Below are 22650 nucleotides of genomic sequence, written 5' to 3'. Positions count from 1 at the left end.
AGGAGTCCTTGTGGCACCTTAGAGACTAAGAAATTTATTTGGGCATAAGCTTTTGTGGGCTATAACCCATTTCATCAGATGCACGGAGTGGAAAATACAGTAGGCAGGTATAAAAATACAGCACATGAAAAGATGGGAGTTGCCTACCAAGTGGGGGGTCAATACTAACGAGGCCAATTCAATTAGGGTGGATGTAGCCCATTCCCAACAGTTGACGAGAAGTATCAACGGAGGGAAAATTATTTTATATTCTATTATATAAATTATATTTATACCTGCTTACTGTATTTCTCACTCCATGCATCTGATGAATGCTTATGCCCACGAAAGCTTATGCCCAAAAAAATGTGCTAGTCTCTAAGGTGCCACAAGGACTCCTCGTTGTTTTTACTGATACAGACGAACACGGATACCCCTCTGAAACCTGTAGACAGATAAATTTCTAATGGAATCTTATAGCTTTTTTTTAAAGTTTACATTTTGAGGCTCTTTTTGAAATAACAGCGTATTTACAAATGTAATTTCACAGTGCAACAATTTAGTGGCCATCAAAAGCCTTAACTCTCTCTAACTGTGAATCAGATAGAGCAGTGAAGCATTTTCCACTAGGGACTGGTGAAGTGCTTTGTACTAAGTAAGAACTGATCAGGATGTTTCCCCATCCTTAGAAATTAGTGGCACTGAGATATTAGTTCAAAGCTTGAAAAATCCAGTCAGGTTATTTCGTGCTTTCTGGTTTCCACTGAGAAAATCAGCCAAAACTAGGAAGTGCTGGGAATTTCATGAGTAATCCTGTTTCACTTCTTGCTCACCAATTCCCCAGGGAAAGAGTTTGAGAAACATCAAAACTTTTTTTTCATATCTAAACTGGCCCTCCATTAAAGAATATGTCCCACTCTTCTCCTTCCCTACTCTAGTACTCCTTTCCCCGGGTCTGATGTTAACTTACTGTGGTATATGTCAACTAGGGAAGGCAATATTCATTGTTTTCACAGGGTCAGAGCACATAAGTGTCTGATCCTGCTCTCACTGAAATCATTTGCGAACTCCTATTGTCATAAATGGGGCACGATCAGCCCATTGCCTGGATATCTGATGTAAAGCCCCCTTACATACATATATGTATATATAAAAAAATCCTCCTCCAAAATTACACGCAACCTTTAAACCAAATAACAACTGGTGATCTGGCAGTAACTCTGCATTAAATTAGAAAAATTCAGATGCTTAATGACAAGAGAATGAGGTATCAGACTACAAAGCCTGCCCTATGAGATATTGTAGCCCAATCTGCCCTCTGCATAAAGAATTACCTGGGTGATAGGTAAAATGCTGTGGCTGACTTCTTTTTCTTTTTCCATTGATGACATAGAAATTCACCTTCACCGGTGTACGGATGTGTTTGTTCCTATACTCTGGTATCTCTACAAAAAGCATGCTCTGAAACAATGAAAGGAGACAATATCCTATTAGAAACTGAAGTCCAATGATCAACAGGCTCTCAGGTAACTACCCCATGGAGTACATATCCTTGGAGGAAGGAAAAGGAATTTTCTTGTTCCCCTCTGAAAAGGAGGATGTGGGGAAGGAAGGGACAGGTGGGTTAGGACTGGAAGATTTCTGATATCGGGAAACTGGTTTTTAAATGTCACATCCTCTGTGGCTTCTGTTGCTGATGTCCTGATGTTGAAGAGAGAAGTCTCAGCTAAATACAGAACACACAGAATACTGATTAATGCTCTAGTGCTTTGACTACTCCAATGCACTTGATAAACATGAAATGTAATTATTCAAAATGTGTATTTATTACTTTTTTACAATCTGATCCCACTGATCCAACTTCCATTGCAACAGTGCCATTCACTTCCTTAGGAGCAGATAAGGCCCATTCCACTATAAGGGCTGGAACCTAGAAGGCGCTGATGTTGCACTGTAAGGTTCCACCTCAATAGGCATCAAGGCTGCTCAGCACCTTGCAGAATCAGGCCCTAAATGTAAATAAAGCAACGCAAACAAAGGGTCCCAGCCTGCAAAGCTCCGACCAGCCTGGATTCCCACTGAAGTCAATGGAAGTTGGAGGTGCTCAGCACCTTGCAGAAGATATTCTCAGCATATAGCTGAAAAGCAGGGAGTAAAGGACATACATTATTTTGTATACTTACAGGTTGGCTCTTATCTTTATCCACCGTTGCCTCCATCTCCCAGATCTGCTGACCATCTAAAAGTAATATTACACTATTAACTTATTGAAAAATATTATCAGAAACCTGACTTAAATAAAGTCAAATCAGTCATTAAGGCTCAGATTTAGTAGAGCACTTAAGCACATGCTTAGTTCCAGCTGAAGTCAATGGGATTTAAATATAAGCATGTACTTGAGTACTTTCCCGAACAGAAAAAGATTTATGCACATGCTTAAAGTTAAGCACACACTTAAGAGCTTTGCTGAATTGAGGCCCAGCTGATGCTTTATATGTAAATATTAGGAATGTTCAATACACATGAAACATCTGCTTTTCAGCAAGACTCTGACTTCAGTCAGCAGGACTGACTGAGGGTACAAGGAGGTCAAATGATTTGACCAGAGTCATAGTGTGAGTCAGTGGCTCAGCCGAACCCGGTTGAATCTTCATTGTTTGTTTTAACCACAAGACCATGCAAGTCTTCATTTTCTTTAATAACATTCATGTTACTGACTGGAGGATTGGTTTTTGGTAAAAAACTATTATTTTTTGAAATATAAGTCCTAATTTTTCACCTTACTTTGGGTGTCACTGGTTTTAAGTGCCCAAATTGAGACACCTGGGGCTTTGATTTTCAGAGATGCTGAGCACCCAGAGCTCTCACTGAAATCACCTGGTAGTGCGAGTGCTCCACACCTCTGAAAATCAAAGCCCCAGCTTTCTTTAGTAGTAATTTATAGGGTCAAATTGTCACTGCAGTTTTTTTTAAACAGGAAAAAAGATATTACCCAAAGTGAAGGGAAAGAGGGAACATTGTTATTATTATTAGAAGACGACTCGTCCATTTGTTTGATTTTATTCTACCCAAGCTTTTTAAGAACCATAATTGGGAAGACAGTTACAAAGTGTCTGATTTCTTTGTGCTATTTGTGTCCTCTTCCTGTTTCGTAGGGGTTTCTGTTATGTACAACATGAAGCCTAAATTTACATGATAGCTATCTATCAACCCATCTACTCTAGCAAGTAATAAAAATTCTAGAGCTAGATAGGCACCTTCAGTATGTCTTTACTCCAAACTTCTAACAACTCCCATAGACATTCACTGTCTGGCTTATCCAACTATAGTGGATTGAGGATTTACTGTATATGCTCTAATTAGCAATAAATCGATCACATCCATGATGATGGCCACTGAAGCACAGAATCTCTTTCTGCTGCCTGTTACACTCATGCACTTCCAGTGAGTTTCATGGAATTACACGGATATAACTGAGAGCAGAATTTGGCCCACAGTAATTCAATCTGTTTTCTTTCTGTTGCTTACTAGTATTATCAGTTGCATAGTCCAAAGTCTCTTAGCAACCCAAGGCTAACAATATTAGGTAATTCATATACCCTGAATAATTTTTCATTTAAGGGCTGTTCAAAGAAATATACAAAATATGTCCTGTGAAGTGCCTAGCAGTTACTTCTGAGACTGCCCGAGGGCTTTGGGGTCATTGCATATTTAGTCTCTATGAGGTGCAATGTCACTTTGATTGTGTTACACATATTTTTTACATATCCGTCTAAAACAGATTATACATACAATGCTCTGCCACTGCATTCTATGGACTGTAGCTGCATCAGCCTGGGACATTTCTCACAACAGTACGTGGGTGTCCGTTAACACCAATTTAGCTCACTGGCTGCTACTGTAAAACTCTGTGTACTCTGCACATTGATAAAATGGCATCCCAGGTTTTGTGTGTGAAATGTAAACTGTTGGACTGAAATTAAATTTTCCAGAAGCAGAAATAAATGTCTCCTTGGAACCTTCATGATTGGACCATATGTTGTGTACGATGCCTACATAAATCTACCCGCCTTATTATCTTTATTAGTTGTACTGCTTGCATGCTTCTGAGCCACCTCTTATGCACATAAAACCTACCTACTAAGAGCAATTTAGTTATCTTACTCAGAGACCAGTTTACTGTAGTATATACTCTACATATGCTGTAGGGCATTTACTTGAATGCACTAAAGCATGTTTAGAGCATGTGACAATAACAAAAAGTTTTATATTAGTAGAATTAAATTGGTAAAGGTTAAAAAACTATAGGTATCCAGTTGTGCACCCAATTACCATGTGTACACATGCCAGGCAAGCTATTGCATGTACAAATGGTCAATGCAGGGGTTTTGCACATGCATTTTTAATACTAGTGCACAAATTAGAGGCTCAATCTAGCCAGGAATATTTCTTCATTGACCCAAAAAATAATTTGGAAGCTGCTTTTTTTTTTTAAAGACTTTGAGCCCTGCCTCTAACATTGTCAGTACATTGCATTGAGTTTTCAGTTAGGTGATTTACTTTAAAAATTTTGATGGAGTGTAAAAACTCCTAATAGCTCTCTGAAAATTTGGTTAATATGAATTATGGGAATTGTGCATCCAAATCACTGAGCCAGCACCCAAAACTCTTTCAACAGTTCAGCCACTAGCTGAGTGTTTGTGCTAGAGGTGGGGGAATCTTCAAAGGTGAGGTTCTGTTGGAAGGTTTCCCTGAAGCTTATACATATGCTCTGGGTCTACAGAACTGGGGTGGAAATCGAATGAAAACTGCTTCTCTCAAGACTTCTTATTTTTCCTGATGCCTGGAAATTCTGCAAGAGCAGCCTCTCTCTTGTCTTATATTGGGACTTCTGCTTCTTGTCCAAATGGAAGCAAAGAACGCAGGAAAATTAATTGTGAGGATTTTTGTGTTTTATTTAATGCACTTTGCACCTTTTATGCTCCTTGTTTTCTCTATATATTCCACTCCCTGTGGCTAATGAGAACTGACATGACAGTTCCACTTGGATGTCTAGTCCGTTTCCTCCCTGCAGCCCATAAGCAGAGGCTAATTCCAACTCTAGGAGACATACCTGTGCTTAAGCTTAGCCAGGGTGGTGAGGGGCTAGCTGCCCTGAGTATGTACCCATCCAAGATGCTAGGTGTGTACTCAGGACAACTAGCCGCTCCCACGATTTGTGTTGCTGCTGGTACCCTTGTAATTTTGGTGCATGAGATGGATCAGATCTAAAGTAGGTATATCTCCTCCTGCTGGACTTTACACCTTCCAGCTTGAAGTGTAGACATACCCTAAGTAATAATAACAACAACATGCCATATTCATGCCAGTGTAACCCCATCGGCTGCCATCAGGGATGAATTTGGCCCAGTATGTGGCTCTTCTATAATGCCTTTCATCCAATGATCTCAAAGCACTTATCCAACAATAAATAATTAAGTCAGCAACCCTATGAGGTAGATAAGCGGCACCCACTGCTGAAATGCAGCCACCTCTGGGCTGGAATATGGCTGCTGTTTAACAGTGTGCAGCATCACTACACACTGGAGAGCAGAAAGTGAAGAATATTCAATCCAGTTGAAGGTCCAAGGGGATTTGTAGCCCAGATGGAATTACTGGAGTTGGCGTAATCTAACTGCTACTACTACTACTGAATTACTACCCAGGCGAGGCTCTGATTCAAACAGCCTCTCAAGGGGGAGAAGGAATCCCCCTTACATCCATTCTAAGGGCTAGCTGGAGCTGGGTGCACAGGCATAAGTGGGGGCCACGCACCCACTTACTCCCTCCCTGCAGCGGAGAGAGCTTTCAAATGGCTGGAGACTTGGTTCCACCCACCGTGCTCACTGAACAGAGTAGATGAGCCAATGCAAGGAGTCTGTAGCAGTTTACTACTGTGACAAGTGAGCAGTAAATCACTCTCCCCTCTCTTCTTTCCCCCAACAAGGCAGCGTCAGGGGAGGAATTATGACTCAACATGTCTCTGAGTCACAGTCCCTCCTTTGGGACTACTTCTGAAGTTGTATAGTTTATGCACGGCCCGGAACTGTGCCTAAAGGCACAATCTACCCCTTTGTCTAAAATCTGGAGGCACAGATTTTTCAGAACTGCACTCTCTGTCACCAAGAGACTCTGGACAATCATAGCACTGGCATGCAAAAATGCCCAGTTAGATACTCTATTACTTGCATGTGCAATCAAACACAAATGCCTACACAACCATTGCAGTGCAAACTGGGACTGCAGATATGCGTAGGTTATGAAAATCTGGGGCTAGGTGTCAACATTTTCTCATTTATTGTCATCTTTAACACCCTCTCAGATACTTTTTCTTTGTTACTATACAGGAAGAAAATGCTCGATAATTTCCTTTTAGTACTGAACAGTTCAGTTCCTCCAAAGTGAGCCCGTTGTCTCTTCTATATATATATTTATAGCATGTAATGGATTTCCAGAGTGCAGACAGCATAAGCAGGCTGTAATTAGAGTCTGCAAGCCTCTCACCCGATTTGCTGCTTAGCCCTAACATCCCAGAGGACCACTGTGTAAATTAATGGAGAGGATTCCAGAATTTTAATAATAAGCATTTATTTTGGCCACTGCTGTGGACTGTCACAGGTTACAGCTATGCTTCTGTTAACACATTTACTGCTGAAACCTATAGAGTCAGTTGAAATGAAAACACCTTTTTTGTGTGTGTGGCAGCTCTGGGTTTACTCCAGCAAAAACAAGGGCATCTCCTGGCTGAAAAGCAGCACTTACTGAAGGATTCCCTTTGTAGCTGGTCATCATGGTGAAAGGCCAACATATTAACTATTAAGGATTCCTCATAAATCAAAAATACCAAAGAGACAGTTATTGCAATTCCCTTGAATGTAAGAGGAGGAGGAGATCAACAGCAAAAAGTATCTTACAGTAAAATAGTTTAGAAATAAATCAATTAGGAGTTGACTGGGGATTTTTGTTCTGCTCAAGGAATTGAAGGATAGGGTTAAAGCAGTTGAAAAGCACAGCTGGAGGCAGACATCTTGCAATGGTGCTTACACTGATCTGGTGATGTACTTCACTTTTCACCTGCTGCAGCACATTGTCCCATACACCACTCTGCTAAAGCACCTCCTGCTGTCCTAGTCCTGGGTCTCCATCCAGCTCTGCCAAAGCACCTCAACTCTCAACATGCAAAACTTCCTTTTATTACATTCGTGCTTCTCCATATTACTGCCAGTGCCTCGAAGGCAGATACTTGCTGTTTCCGCCCTTGGCATCTTCAAACTACCACGTAAGTGGTACTGTGAGACATGGAAATTCACTACAGATTCCGTTTAATTAATTTTCATTTTTGACCTTTTCTTGCCTTCACATTTAAACCCAGGACTTCATGGATGACAAGCTGGGCACTCATTGTTCCAACCAGTACTTAAATTGATACCTTTGGAAAAGGTGAAGGTTAGAGGCTTGTTTGACACATAATGGAGTTTATGAACTGTTATGAGATTTTGCTGGTGTAGGTTAGGTACTGTAAGTTCTTGAACTTGGAGAGGAGTTAAGAATTCGGATAGAGCTGAATGTCAAATTAGCCAAGAAAATCCTATGTGTAAAACCAAAAGCTGACTGGTATATTTCTAGCTACAAGTCTGGGTGCTAGTCTTCCTCTCAGAACTGCATGGGTTAAACAGTTCCTTAACTAACCCTAAAAGCCAGCAGGCACATGCATATAACTTTGAGTCAACTAAACAATGCAGTATGACGGATCCCTAATAACAACTAAGGCAACTAAATGGGACTTTTGACACTATTCTTCCTCAATATAGAATATGATCATCATAGATTGTGTGCTGTAGCCCAGTGTTTATATAAAAGAGTTACCTTGGCACAGAAGTACTACAGGCAGAGTTTTATCTGTCAGTAATGCATGAAACAAAGGCAACACAGGCCTCAGAGTCATATTCAATACTCAAGAGGCCTGTGAAGCATATGCAAACCACAACAACATTCAATTTGATTTAGTGACTGAGCCACTGAAACAGCATTGAAACCTAGTGAATCCACGCATAAAAATCAGATGTTGATTAGACTGAGTTCAAAGTCCATGGGGATTAAGAGTGGGAACGAGACTAACGCCAAGTAAACAAGGAATGTATTTATTTTGGGGTTATCATTCTAATGATGACGGATGCTTCTACATGGATCTATTTATGCCCACAGCCGTTAACATTTTCCTATCAAATCTGTCACCAGTGACAATTCCTGTTCTTTAAGCACTGAAACGCTGTTGAATATGAACATTTTGCAGCTCATGCACTGACCTTTATGCTTAAATATCATGTAGCGTGCTCCATCTGTCTTGCTGCTTTTCTTTTATAGTCATGAACACACAAACCCTAATTTTAGATGGTCAATATTTGCTTTTCCCTTAACCCCCATTGCTATGATCAGTGGAGCGAGCTTCTGGCAGAGGAGATGAGGCCATGCACTCATTAAAAAGAGCCCCACTTTACTCTATTTTTTTTCATAACAATAATAATAAAAAGAAACCTCTGAATTGTGCACACCCAGAAAGGTAACTAAAAATTGGAATAAAATGTGAAACAAGAGACGGCTTCTCTTGGATTCACTGATGGGGCAATCTGGGGCAGCCCTGAACACAGAATACTTTTCACACAGCTGCCAACACAATACATTTCACCAGCATGAAATATGCATAAATGTGGGGGGGAGGGAAGGAGAGAGAGAGATTGAAAGAAAGTTTTAAAATGACCTATTAAAAAGATGTATCTTGTGTAGCTGTAGCCGAGTCTCTCTCTCTCTCTCTCTCTCTCTCACCAACAGAAGTTGGTCCAATAAAAGATATTACCTCACCCACCTTGTCCCTCTGTTGAAAAGGTGGAATTTTTACCAGGAAGGTCGATGCACTGGGTAATATCTATATTATAGTAAAATCTATTGGCCCCATCTGAGATTGAGATGCTATAGCCTTTCTGTAGGCTTCGAAGGATTCGCTTTTTATCGGTAAATATCAATAAATGTTGATTTCACCATGCGCACACGCACACACCAACCGACAAATAAAATATTTCCACTGAGAAAGCTCAATATTTTTACAGATAGGCAAAGTCAGAAAAATGCTGCTTGAGAAGGTATCAGACATGGATCAAAGGCTGTGTATTTTGACCGGACATGTTGACAATTTGTTTTTTAATGGTTGTAAATGTAACATTGACCCCCTTGATTGTCGTCAGCAAGGATCAACCTGGGACCTTTTGAGCTAAATGCATGAGGCTCTACTGCCTGAGCTAAAAGACTTGTGTCTCTTAGTCAACCTGTAGCAGGCTCATCAATCACTAGCTGGCCTAGCCACCACTAGAGGGAGACAGAGTGCCGCACCGAGCAGGCAGAAGTTACACAAAGTTTTAACTTAAAAAGAAAAGGAGTACTTGGGGCACCTTAGAGACTAACAAATTTATTTGAGCATAAGCTACAGCTCATAAGCTCATAAGCTTATGCTCAAATAAATTTGTTAGTCTCTAAGGTGCCACAAGTACTCCTTTTCTTTTTGCGGATACAGACTAACACGGCTGCTACTCTGAAAAGTTTTAACTTGTTGAGTCTCAATGTCTATTGTCATTAAATAATTATTTTCTGACTCCTCCGTCTAACCCACCCCACATAATTTCCTGCAACTGTGAAAATTTAAATTAATAATTGAAAAAAGGCTTAAAAAATAACATCAATATTATCTATTGAAATTAGAAAAAAATAAAAATCTAATTCTCTCAAGCCTGTTTTTATAGCTGGATGCAAGTAGGTTTCTTCCCCACTGAGCAACATGCCCAATGTCAGAATTGGAGGAACTGCATAGTGTTTAGCTATCATAATCAGGCTCTCTCCATGAGTTAGATAGAAATAAATTTTCAGTCGCCTCTCTGCTTGCTAACAGAGAAAACTGGGCATCAGCCTGGCTGATAATTTACCCCCAACCATGTGTGTAGAACACTGCCCTCTGCTGGACAGACTCAAAACTTCCCCAACTGTATACTGAAGTAAGGAGGCCACAAAAGCTCAGCAACAAGCCTTCAGAATGGGTTCTTGCACTTCACTGAACAGCCTAACTGCCCTAGAAGAGGACTGGCATATTTTCCAAAGTCGCCTCTTATTATTGTGCACAGAGGTAACCGGAATGGGTTACCGAGCTTGACCTAAAATTTGGACCCAGAGCCACAGAAGGAAATTTAAAGTGGAGGCTGGTGGTGGAATATGCATTTCAAAACCGTTGGAATCTATTCAGTTCTACACTCTGTTAAAGGTTTGGTAGGCGTTTATTTCTGACCCTGTACACCAGTTTCTAAAAAAGGGGACATAATGCACTGTAGCTAAACCCACTTTCATGATTTTTTCACCCCTTTATCATCATGTTTACTAAGTCTTCATAAGCACATGAGAGTGGCAATGAAGCCCCTGTGTGCCCTGTTACCTAAAATCAGAGGCTGATCTATCCCTGAAAGGACACCCACTTGAAAACGCATTGCCATTACTACCCAAGACATGGTAGATGAGACCAGCTCCAAGCCGGTTCATTGCCAGGGGTCCATGTGAGCAAAGAGTCTCTTGAATTCTGTGTGAGGATTTTATATACCTAATTCAGACTGCATAGCTGAAAGGCCAGCAGATCAACTAAAGACGGTAAATGTAGCTGGATTTAGACCTCTAAGCCATAGTAGCCTTGATAGCCGACTTCTCAGTTTTTACCCGTGTGGTTCCCTGTATTTGTTCATTTAATAGTTGTCCTAGTTGGCAAGTCTATAACCCTACAGTGCAGTGAAATGTTCAGGAAATAGCTGATTTTTGTACTGCTTCAGGGCAGTGAGCTTTAGCACTAAGCCCTGATGAGAGATCTGATTGTGTCAGCACTCTCTGTAGGAATGAATGAGTTGTTAGAAGAATGTAATTCTACCTTTCTAGCCCAAACCATGATCATACCAAAAGTCTTGCTTCAAACTTTGGGGGGAAATCAAAGTGTCAATCTGCATTAGGAAAACTTAGCATGATCCTCTGCAGGTCCCTTGTAGTTGTTTTTCTTAATTAGTCAACTAAGTTTTCTTGAACCAGTTACAGCCTTTGCACATTATTCACGATTCCTTATTCATTATTTTGGGATTGTTAACTAGCAAGAAAATGAGCTTTCTGCCTTAGCTGACTGAGCTGGCATGACTGATGGACTGAGACGTTCAGGAAATTCTCTTCACAGTTCTCACAAACTAAAGACTAACCGTATTATTCTGTGGATTCTGTAGCATCTGGTAGGTGATTTTCAATTGAAAATGTACATTGCCTTTTAAGGCTTACACCAATTATTTAAGGGACACTATGTTAACTTTTCATCACACAGTAAGCCCACGGCAACTCCTAAAGGAATTTAGCATGGCTGGTAGGACAGTTGCTTCATCACTAAACGCCTATATAGAATTGCCTCTGGACTTGGCTATTCACAGTGCTTCCAAAATGCATGAAGATTAATATGTCTCTGACTTTTTATGAGCAGGCGATAGGCTGCCCTCCACCCCACCCCAAGAAGAGCCTAGAAAATTTTTCAAGATGCCCTGAGAACAAAAACTATCACAACTTTGTCAACTCCACTGTTCCAAATGAAGAGACTCCACCTATGGAATGTTCAGATACATCCTGGGAGACACTGTTAGGGGATGGCATCTGATCTCAGCCAATGGCATTACTCTGAGTCACACCACTGAACGTGAGGTCGGAATGTGACATTAGGCAGAGCTCCCCAGGAGCGTCCAGTTAGAGATAACTCTCAAAGTTAGAGTTACTGCACCTTGAACACATTTAGAGCTCACCCAAAAAGGGCCACTTAGTTCTTCCTAAGGGTCAAATGCTGTGGACCCTTTTGTTTTGTTTTTGTTTTTGGATCAAAACTCCCATTGCAGTTGTTTGTGGTAAGCTGAAGCCAGTGCTTTCATTTCACTGCGGACTTGAATTTGAGTCACCAGGGCCAAAGATACATGTCAGGGTCTGGGAGGTAAAAGGCCAGCGAATTAGTCATCCACCACTCAACCCCACCCCAAGTCTGACATTTGGTACAGTGAGAACAAGTCTTAGAGGAGCTGTCTATTGTTTAAGGAATTCGACTTGAGTTGCAATGAAACAAATACAGTAGTTGAGTAGTGAAACAGCAGGGGCAGATTGTAGTTCCAGAGCTGTTCCAAATAATTCCTTAGGCCAATTCATGGAAATATACTTAGGTTTTTTTTTAATAAGAAATATATATCGGACACATATTTCTATATTTTATTAAACAAAAGCTCCACTCAAAATAAAACTACTGGGAACCTCCATATAATAAAATGAGTCACACCAGGATGCAATGACTAAGTGGGAGAATGGGGAATTCCACGACCCACGCCAGCTTTTTATATGATCAATTTGTTTTCAACAGGTGATGGGAGCTTCTCTCGCTGCTTTTTGTTTATTCCAAGAAATTTCATTGTTTTTTTTATAAATGCTCTTTAAACAATTAAGTTTCAAAGCTGAATAATCAGGAACAGGCCTGCTTCCACCCAGAGCCCCCATAGTAAACAGTGAGCCAGGGAATCCAAGCCAGTAGTGGCTGCCTGTGTTAATAAGGATTTACCAGCTGTAAAATTCCAAAACCTTGTGTCATACGGGGAAACCTTCCAAAACACTGGATTCCACCCTGTCTTAGTGAGTCTCTCACAGCTATGGCAACTCAGCTTCGGCAGCCGCATTTTTAAAATATAAGTATATACTTGGTGAATGTATCCTTAGATTTTTCCCCCTGTTTTGCAGTGAGGTTTTTGGGGGTCCCCAGTTTAACATCTGACAACTTCCCCTTGGAGTGTGAGAATGCCACACCCAAGCGAAAGCATGCAGCTGGAACGGTTGGCAGTGCTTTTTCAGCAACTGTTAAACTGAGAAAAGCAGAACGTCCCATTTACCACCGAAACTTCCAGTCTGCTCAACAGAAAAAAGACAAACTTTAAGTTGCCATGAAGGCCGACATAATAAGCATGTGGCATGTTGATGGCTGATGCTCCTCTTCAGCCAAATGCTCAAGCACTGGAATTTATCAAGGCATCTTTGTCTTTCTTCACCCAAAGCACTGCCCTCTACAGTTCGTGCTGAAACCTGACCTCTTTTGGCAGCAAAACCTCCCAGCTGGGCTCTGGGCTCCACTCTCAATTCTGCAGACATTTTTCTTTGGTGGCGTGCAAGCCATAAGGAGAGGAGATTAACTTGTAAGGCAGTCGGTCACCTTTAACTAATATAAAAAGCAGGGGGGACTCCCCACACACAGAAGTATAATTTATTCCCCTGAACCATCCCGCTGCTCTGCAGGGGTATACTGGGAGAGGATGTGCATCCAGAAGCATCCGGCATTAAAAGATGGATTGCAGTCACAAAATGAGAGGACCAGAGAAAATCCTAGCAATCCGGTGCACCAAGAAAGGAGCAATACTAGCATTGTAGCACATTTATTTCATATAGTCCCTGAGAAAAATCTTGTTGATCCATAATCAATTGAGTAATCCCATGTTCAAAGGTGACAAGCTCAGATCTATTGAGTCTGTTGCTTTTCCCAGAGTCTACAACTCCTTTTCTGGCCTCTTCTACTGAAAAACTGAATCAAATTCCTGTTGTTCCTGATGCTGAGTTCTGGGTTCAGTGAGTTATGAAAACAGAAAGTGGTGTGTGTGCATGGTGAGATTTTTATAAAATCAGAGAGTGGTATGTTAAACTATAATCTCTTTAAGTCATGTTCTATTGCTCTGGCCGCTCTCAAAATTTAAATTTTCCCATTTCAATTCCTTTGCATTTGAAATTTGCTGTCAGAATTTACTGGGACTTCCTTGGAATCCTGCAAGTTGTTCTCTAGGGTCAGAAAGTAAACCTTTCTGCGGGGAGAAATGGGAGTGCTTTATTGTGGATCCTTAATTTTCCAGGGTGTCATTAAATCCAAGAGTACAGTTGTTGAAAATAGCCTGAAATTTTTGTATTTCCCTTGGATGTTTTTGAGGTGAACGGCATGATCATTAATAAACTGGGAGGATTATTAGAAGGTAGCTGTTCCCCTATTTCTCACCTACTTTAGACTTAGTACTATGAAAAAGAGAAGAAGAATATTGCTCTAGGGCAGAGAGTGTCTTCTTTATACTTGGGCACAATGGGGCCCTGACCTTGACTGGGGCTCCTAGGCACTACTGTAATATAAATAAATAACTGCATATTTGAATTATGGCCTGGAAATGCATGCAATTATCCCATTAAATTGGAACTGTGAAAGTAAAACTTTAGCACTGGGAGGGCATGTGCTTCTAGTGGTTTGTGCCTGAATTTATGCATGTATATGACAATCAACGCAAGTGTGAGTGCATGTGTTTAAATTAAAGGTATGTTGGCAGGTATGGACTGCAGAATGCCTATGTGCACATTCTGGCAGGGCTCTGCACACCAGCAAAACTGTATGTCACTAAACAGCATGCCAGTCACAGCAAAGCACAGAAGGGCACTTCCAGAAGTGGCCCTAATTAGGGCCAGATTTTAAGAGCAACATCTGCAGCATTCATTTAGATTCAGTGGGATCTGGAGGTGCTTAACAGGATTTAGCCCTTGATGTGCCCATGTGCAGCTAAAGCCCCACCAAAAAATTTGTCCCCGAGATGCAACTGTGTTTAGTTTCTGTCCTTGCATGGTTTCTGTACTCTCCCCCAGCTCCCCCTTTGCAACCTGGCATTATAGAGCTAAAAGACCTGATGCTCTGGGATGCTGAGGATCCTGAACTCCCATTAAAAAATGACAGGTTTCAGAGTAGCAGCCGTGTTAGTCTGTATTCACAAAAAGAACAGGAGTACTTGTGGCACCTTAGCGACTAACAAATTTATTTGAGCATAAGCTTTCGTGAGCTACAGCTCACCTCATCGGATGTATTCAGTGGAAAAGCCTGATGAAGCATCCGATGAAGTGAGCTGTAGCTCACGAAAGCTTATGCTCAAATAAATGTGTTAGTCTCTAAGGTGCCACAAGTCCTCCTTTTCTTTTTATTAAAAATGAGGCTTTCCCCACTCCTCTGTATGCATTCAGTGCCTTTTCGGCCTGATTTTCAAAAGAACCAAGCACTTGCTGCTCCCACTGACTTCAATTGGAACTGAGGGTTCTCAGGACCAGTAGACGTCAGGCCCTAAGTGAAGAGAGAGTTAAGATTGAGCTTTTCTTATTTGATCAGCAAGTGTTCATTTTAACTACATTTTAAAGATATAGTGGCAATCCACACATTTCCTCAACTAGAGGAGGAGATTATAAAAGCCACAGTTTCCTTTAAACTATGGTAGACAGCAGTATATAATGTATTTCAGTAGGACTGACAACAAGCATCCAATTTATCTTCCTCTTTAGAGGAGAAATGCCAAACAATAGAAAGTGCCCCTACACTCACCTGCTTTGAATGATACGCTCCAGGAATATTTAAAGAGTTCAACCTTTGGCAGAAAAATTGATGTAAACTCTGGTTTTTTTTACAATTGCAGTGATATGTTTCTGAGAACTGGCCATACTTGCCCACTGTCAGCGTACTGATGTGTGTGGTGAAGGCTGTGCTGGTGTTAGAAATCAGCAACAGAAATAGTGCAAATGAACTCAGTTGTTTATTATTAGAGGGCAGTGCAGGATGGGTATTCAAAAAACTTGGCTTGCGTATTTGCATGTCTACCTATGTGTGCCGGCATAATTACTTTGTGCAAAGCAGGCAAATGGAGCACAGATGGTTTATTAGGCACATTTGAACATGCAATCACCCATTTTGTGTATGCAATCAGGGACTTGCTCACACAAAGTAGAAGCACATGTATATGTGCACAAGAGCAGTTACAGGAGCTGCTTTGACAGCTGTACCCAAACAATCTCTCTGACATATTGTGGATTTCCAGCCACCAGCTCAAGTTAAGCATGGCTAAAACGCAGCTCCGAACTTCCTCCCGAAACATTCCCTACTGCCTCCTTTCTCAATCACTAGGGACAACACCATCATCCTGCCTGTCAAATAGGCCTGTAACCTGAGCATCATCTTTAACTCTGACCTCTCTCTAGATCCTCGTATCTGGGCTATGTCTAAATCTTGCCAATTCTTTCTGCATAACATCTCTAAGACACGGCCATTCTTATCCATCCACACAGCTAAAACTCTCATCCGGGCTCTTTATCATCATGCATCTCAATTACAGAAATAGCCTTCTCTCTGGCCATTGACAAGTGCAAACCTGCCCTGCTCTTATCCACTCAGAATGCTGCTGCAAAGAGCATTTTCCTAGCCTATCACTTTGGTCAACACAAGTTGCCTGTATTCACTTTCAAGGCTCTTCATAGCCAAAACCCATCCTACCTGTCATCTGTCACTCATGACTGAGCTGTTGATGCCAGCCTCCATTGCCCACTTGTTACATTTTCAAACAAGCCCCTTTGTGCTGCCCCCTACACTTGGGAGAATCTTCCTGTGAACATCTGCACAGCTACCTCATTATCTACCTTCAAATCCTTCCTCAACACTCTCTTTTGCTTTGATCCCTACAAAAAACTGGACAACCATTAGACTGCTGGTGTGCAGAGAGCACAGCCTGTCATGCTGACCAATATTGTCTCACTGTTTCCCGGTGCTCCCCTATCTGCCTGTATCCATCTTTTGTCCCTTGTCTTATACTTAGCTTGTAAGCCCCTTGGGGAAGGGATCATCTTTTTGTTCTGTGTTTGCACAGTGTCTACTAAAGTTGGATCACAGTCCATGACTGGGGCGCTATGGCACTATAATAAATAAGAACAGAGCAATGAACAGATATGCTCCTTAACAGAGCAGGGACTTTGCTTTTGGATTCACTGTGAGGATGGTGTTGGGATCACTGAGACTGGGGTCTCAGTGAGGATGGTGATGGGGTCACTGAGACTGGATGTAAATCAGGATGAGAAATCTATTCACCTTTTGTAGCTACCAGGGAAACACAAACTGTTTTTGCCTAATTTGAAGCCTGCTCAGATATCATGGGTTGAAAAGTTCATCTCAAAACTTTAACAATATCAGGTTCCCATTCTGCGTAGGGCAGACTGTGGGAAAGGGAGCAGAGAGCAGTGGAGAAAATTTCTAGTGGACCAATTAATATGCTGGGCCAAATTCGGGATTCCTTACACTGGTGCAAGCAATCCTGGTGAAGACCATTTTATTATTCCCACTTGTAGGGCAGGTATATCGCCTGCAGTATATTTTGTACTTAAGCACGGACAATGGCAGGGAATTGCAGGAGATACTTTGTATCATTTTCTCCCCTGAGCCATTTTCCCAAAATGATCAGCCTGGATGGACACTAAAGGGCCAAAGCCTGTACTTGCTGAATTTCCAGCCCAACAGACAGTGCTTACAACATCAAAGCAAACAGTTATTTTTTTAGACTTAGTCGGTAGTTGACATAACACAGCATGACATTGTGATGATAAATTATACCTGTAACGCATGTTATGTCATGCAGTCTCTTGCATGACATAGTGAATGCTACTGAGACACCTTCAAAAATGAAGCAGCGGACTCTGTACAACTTCCTGCAGGTGGAACAAGAAGAGGGTTGGCCGTCAGGGAGTCGTGAGCTTTTGTCTTGGCTCTGCCACTTATTTTCTGTGTTGAGTTTGGCAAGTGCCTCAAGTTCCTCCATGTGTACAAAGAGATAATATCGACGGTGCAGTCGTAGATGACTCGTGCCTCCCTATACGGGGTGTGGGGGTGTTACACTAAAGGGGAGGACACGTGACTGCCCCACGCGTCTACCCTGCCCAGTGACACCCCCACCACACACCCTGTGCTCAGCCCTGCGCCCAGTCCTGAGTCACCATGCTCGCCCCGCCCCATATTACCTGCAGGGGGAGGCTCTGACCATCTCGCCCTGCACCTCCCCCCAACACACATGTTCAGCCACTCTCCCTGGTAGCCATGGCGGGGACAGAGGCCAAGTGAGCTAGAAACATGCCGGGGGGACAGGGTGCCCCTACTCGCTTGGCCACTGTCCCCGGCAGCTAGGGCAGCAGTGGGCCGCTCCCCGCCTGGACCCAGCTGCCAGGGACAGGGGCCGAGCAAGCCGGAGCTCCTCCTCCCCCGCCCCACCCACAGCATGCTAGGCCCCTGTCCCTGGCAGCCGCGACTGGGCAACCACATGGAGCTCCTTTGAAGTCAGTCGGCCTCCATATAGAGCCAGGGGTTCATGTATATACACTGCTACCAGATTGGAGCCTTAGATACCATAGAGATGGGAACCTCAGAAATGTGAGATAGACAGACTCCAGAGGGAGAAAAAAATCAGGATTCTGCTGTCTGAATCTGGAGGGTTGAAGTTATTTTTCTTAAATGGACTTTAAGCATCAATGCATCAGAGACCTCAACAGCTGCACCAAGTTCAAAGGGCACAGAGGCAGCCACCTCCTCTCCCTACACTGTATAACTGAGTTAATGAAAGATTTATGGTGGATCTGCTCCAAAGACATACACTTTCCATCTGGGTTGTTCTTCCACCTCCCGCATTGTCCTACAGATGATTCATGATGTCTATGTGGCCACCATAAGAGTTTGGCAAAGGAAAACACCGTGCATATGTACGATTCTCCCAGAGGAATACGAAGCTTTTCTAACACTTGCAAAAAGCAGCAGTAACCAGCACACAAAATGGGAGTAAATACAATGCAACTGAAGGCATGTAATTTGCAAATTACTACATGGTAATTAAAACAAATCTAAAAGGGAAATTCCAGAACTTTTTTTTACATGGATTTTACTAGTAAGATCGAGACTCAACCAAAACATGGACAGCCTTGAATTTCTGGACCTTTGAAACCCTTCTCCGACATTGGAGCCCTCCTCTACCAAGGTCAAGATAAAAAGAATAATTTGGCCTCAGAAAATGAATTCTTGTCTGCAGAATCACTTGCTCCCTTATTAAATTTTATAGACTCAAGTATTATATTTACTTGAATTAGCACCAAGTAAGTGCAAATCTTAACCCACTTTCAGCCAGATTCTTAACTGATGTAAATCAGTGTAGCTCCATTAACTTCACTCAGCTATAATGACTTACACCAACTGAGGATCTGGCCCTTAGTTCTGAGATGCCTTCTTAATAAAAGCATGCAATGCAGTACATGGTTGGAGCTCGAGACTACAGTGCTTAACAGTAGCGCCCAGCCACTGAAGTTCACTTCCTGCTACCATTTCCTGTACCAGTCTTAAAACGACAGTCTTTTATACAGTGCTTGTTTGTGTTGTGGTCAGTACAACAGAACAAGCACCAGTTATTTTAACATTGCCAGCCAAATATATTTCAGCCTATCACCTAATGAGTTGCCCAGGGAAAAATCTATAATGCCCTCCTTGCTGTAATGAAATAGTTTGTACACAAAATCCAGTAACATTTACCATTGTTCCTTATGGATGCATGGAATATCGTATGTTAGTATCAAATATGGGTAGAGTTTCATTTCTCTAATGATGAATGTTGAGTTGTCTATAAAAGCCAAAGAAGAAATTGAAAGGTCATCTCAGGAATGGCAAATTTAGGGTTTCAGTTTAGAGAGTCAAGTTTAATTTATCATGAAACACTTTAATAGCACTTTAGCTCTATTTCTTATTGCACACCATGTCATACATCCTCAGTTCCCAGTTCAGTGGAGAGACTGGCCTTTTGACCCCACATCCAAACACACCCAGATTCTGGAGTGTTTGCAATTAAGATCAAAATTGTCAGATTGAGCAAATCTCAGATTCACAGCGAAAAAGGTTCATTAAAATTTCTTGCGGCATGGAGATGTGTGTGCTAGTCGATTCTAATCCTCACCCCCGCTGGTTCTGTCAGCTGGGTTGCTAGGGTGGCCTGAAACTTCACCTTTTAAGGATCACGTCATCGAAGCATGCTCTGAGCAGGTGTACACACTGTACAGCATTTAAACGCCCATACTTGCTAGTGCCCTGTTTACACTAGCGCTCCCACCCTTGCTAGCACTGATGGACCTGAAACGGGGACAGCCAATGTTGGAAATTTTTGAGACAATTTCCCCATGTGGACAAGCCCTATGAGTTCACAAAGTGAAACTCAGAGATAATCATACTTTCCCTGTGTGCTGGTGCAGCTTCCTTCCTTCACAAAGATATAATCCTTGCATAGGCTCACTAGGGCAGCTTCGCTATCTGAAAGCGGAAGCAACAATGACGGGGGCACCAGAAAGATGTACAACCCACCTACCATGGGTTTATTTTGGCTTTGTTTGCTTCTGAACAGCTTATCAGTGTTTCTTATAAGATAGCATGAAGATCAGAGTTGCAGCATGCAAGCTACTCCTTTAAAAAAAACTTCTTAGTGTTTCTCCAGCAGCTTGCACCCAAGGATCTCAAATACTGTTATAAACATTAATAAATTAGGTCTCACACCCTCACTCTGAGGCAGGGGATTGCATTATCCCTCTCGTTGTTTCCTGGTGCTCTCCTGTCTGTCTGTTTTGTCTCCACCTGTTGGCTCTTGTCTTAGGCCACATCTACACTACCTACCAGATTGGCAGGTAGTGATCGATCTATCAGTAATCAGGGATTGATTTATCACATCTAGTGTAAACACGATAAATCGATCCACGATCGCTCTGCTGTCGACTCCGGAACTCCACCACGGCGAGAGGCGGAAGCGGAGTCTACGGGGGAGTGGTGGCCGTCGATCCCGCGCCTCGAGGACGCAAAGTAAGTGTTTCTAAGTTGATTTAAGATACATCGACTTCAGCTATGCTATTCTCGTAGCTGAAGTTGCGTATCTTAGATTGATCCCCCCCCCCCCCTACAGTGTAGTACAGGCCTTAGATTTATACTATCTTGGGGGCAGGGACTATCCTTTTGTTTTATGTTTGTACAGCACCTAGCACAATAGGGTCCCGGTCCATGACTGGGGCTTGTAGGTTCTCCAGTAATGAATGTAATTATTAATACTACTAATAATCCCCATTTTATAGATAAGGAAACTGAAGTACAGAGGCCCCGATTATCAGAGGTGCTGAGCACCTGCAGCTCCCACTGGTTTCAAATAGCTGGGAACAGAACCATCTTTCACCTTCAGTGCCTTAACCACAAGAGTCCTATCCTTCCTCTCTTCTTGGACTGATATTCCCTACATCCTGCTATTTGGAAGGTACCCCTCTGGCAAAAATTAAGGCATTTGCTGAAACAGATCAAAATTAATCTCAACATCATTTGCTTGGGGTTAGCTATGAAGATATGAGCTATATTTTTGCTCTGTTATCAAAAAGACTTCCTTTGCGCCGTCAGTTTGTAAAAATGGTGCTCTGGCTGTATTGGAAAGATTTTCAATCCCATCACATTCTGTTGTTTGGAAGACACCTAATGTTCCACTACCCACACACAGTCTCCATTAACTGTGTCTCATATTTTCTCTCTGGTAGTACGTCCATGCAATGCCACCCAGATAGCATTACATGGCGTTCCACAATCTGATGGATGGGGATCATTCCAGGTTGAAAACATCAATCTCAGACTGATTTTAGGTCTTTATTCTTCTTAGAGTAGATGCCCTTAGATTTCATGTGGTCAGAACTCTTGTTTATTTCACTTTCTAACATCCATTTTGGTCACAAATTTCTCTGGAAGTCCTATGGAAATAGCAGGAGGGATTTCAGATGCTGCTTCAAAATGGCATTGAGAGGAGCCATTGACCCTCTTTAGTCTCTGCAAAACAGCTAGCAGTGCTATGCTACCAAACATACTCTCATGCACCCCAACAATTCACTGACATTGACGGAACAATGGCAGCACAGCAGGGAAAGAATCAACACACAGGCCTAATCAGAAAAAAAGTGAACCAAGAAATTGCTCTGACTGACACTAAAAGTTCCAAGGAAGGATTGGTGGCCCACAGACCGCTGGTCTCTCCACTAAATAGCAACACACTTTCTGATGGTGTGTGGAGCAACTGAGGCTGACCGCACTTTTTATTTTTAATTACGTCTATATTGGGCAATTACTGGCCCTAGCCTTCATTTCCCCCCCAAAAAAAGACAATTATCATTAATCAGACATGTTGTATTAAAATTATACACTGTGCAAGAGACCCAAGCCCAATTACTCCTATGAGACCTTGGGAACATCACTTAATCGTTCCATGCCTCAGTTTACCTACCCATAAAATGGGAACAACACTATTTGCCTTATCTTCCGAGGGCATTTCAAAGCTCAGTTAAAAGGGACAGATTCCGCCTCTTTTGTTCAGGAGTCCCTTACTCCTCAACTAGTTCTACTGAAATCAACACGAGCACAAGTGGCAGAATCCGGCCCTCCACATTTGTAAAGTGCTTTGTGATCCTTGGATGAAAGGGGCTGTATTCTGTTAGACTTCATTATTATTATTCCTATGTAGTGCATTGTTTAAAATATAAAAGTCAAGTCTCTTGTAGGATAAGTTATACAAAACTAGACAACTTGTAAAAATAATATGGGTCCTTTTTCTGAGAACAAGAGAAAATGTAGTATAGTGCATGTACTGCTTAGAGAGTGGGCTAAGCTGCGTTCATGCATATGTATTCAGAACA

The 22650-nt window shown here is 42.0% G+C and overlaps 1 protein-coding gene across 6 annotated transcripts in view; it reads right to left on the bottom strand.

Moving 5' to 3' along the window:
• Positions 1–22650, bottom strand: part of NFATC2 (nuclear factor of activated T cells 2) — a 135585-nt gene that overhangs the window by 46572 nt on the left and 66363 nt on the right. For all 6 annotated transcript variants that reach the window (XM_075118766.1, XM_048820353.2, XM_075118767.1 and 3 more), the window contains exons 7-8: positions 2163–2218; positions 1314–1440 (exon numbers count right to left, since the gene is read on the bottom strand). In XM_075118766.1, coding sequence (XP_074974867.1) covers positions 1314–1440; positions 2163–2218 — 183 coding nt within the window. The remainder of the gene's footprint in view (positions 1–1313; positions 1441–2162; positions 2219–22650) is intronic.

This window comes from Caretta caretta, chromosome 13, assembly GCF_965140235.1.
Source record: "Caretta caretta isolate rCarCar2 chromosome 13, rCarCar1.hap1, whole genome shotgun sequence".
NCBI lineage: Eukaryota > Metazoa > Chordata > Testudines > Cheloniidae > Caretta > Caretta caretta.
The sequence above is the reverse complement of the archived record's forward strand: the minus strand, read 5'-3'. Positions and strand labels throughout refer to the sequence as shown.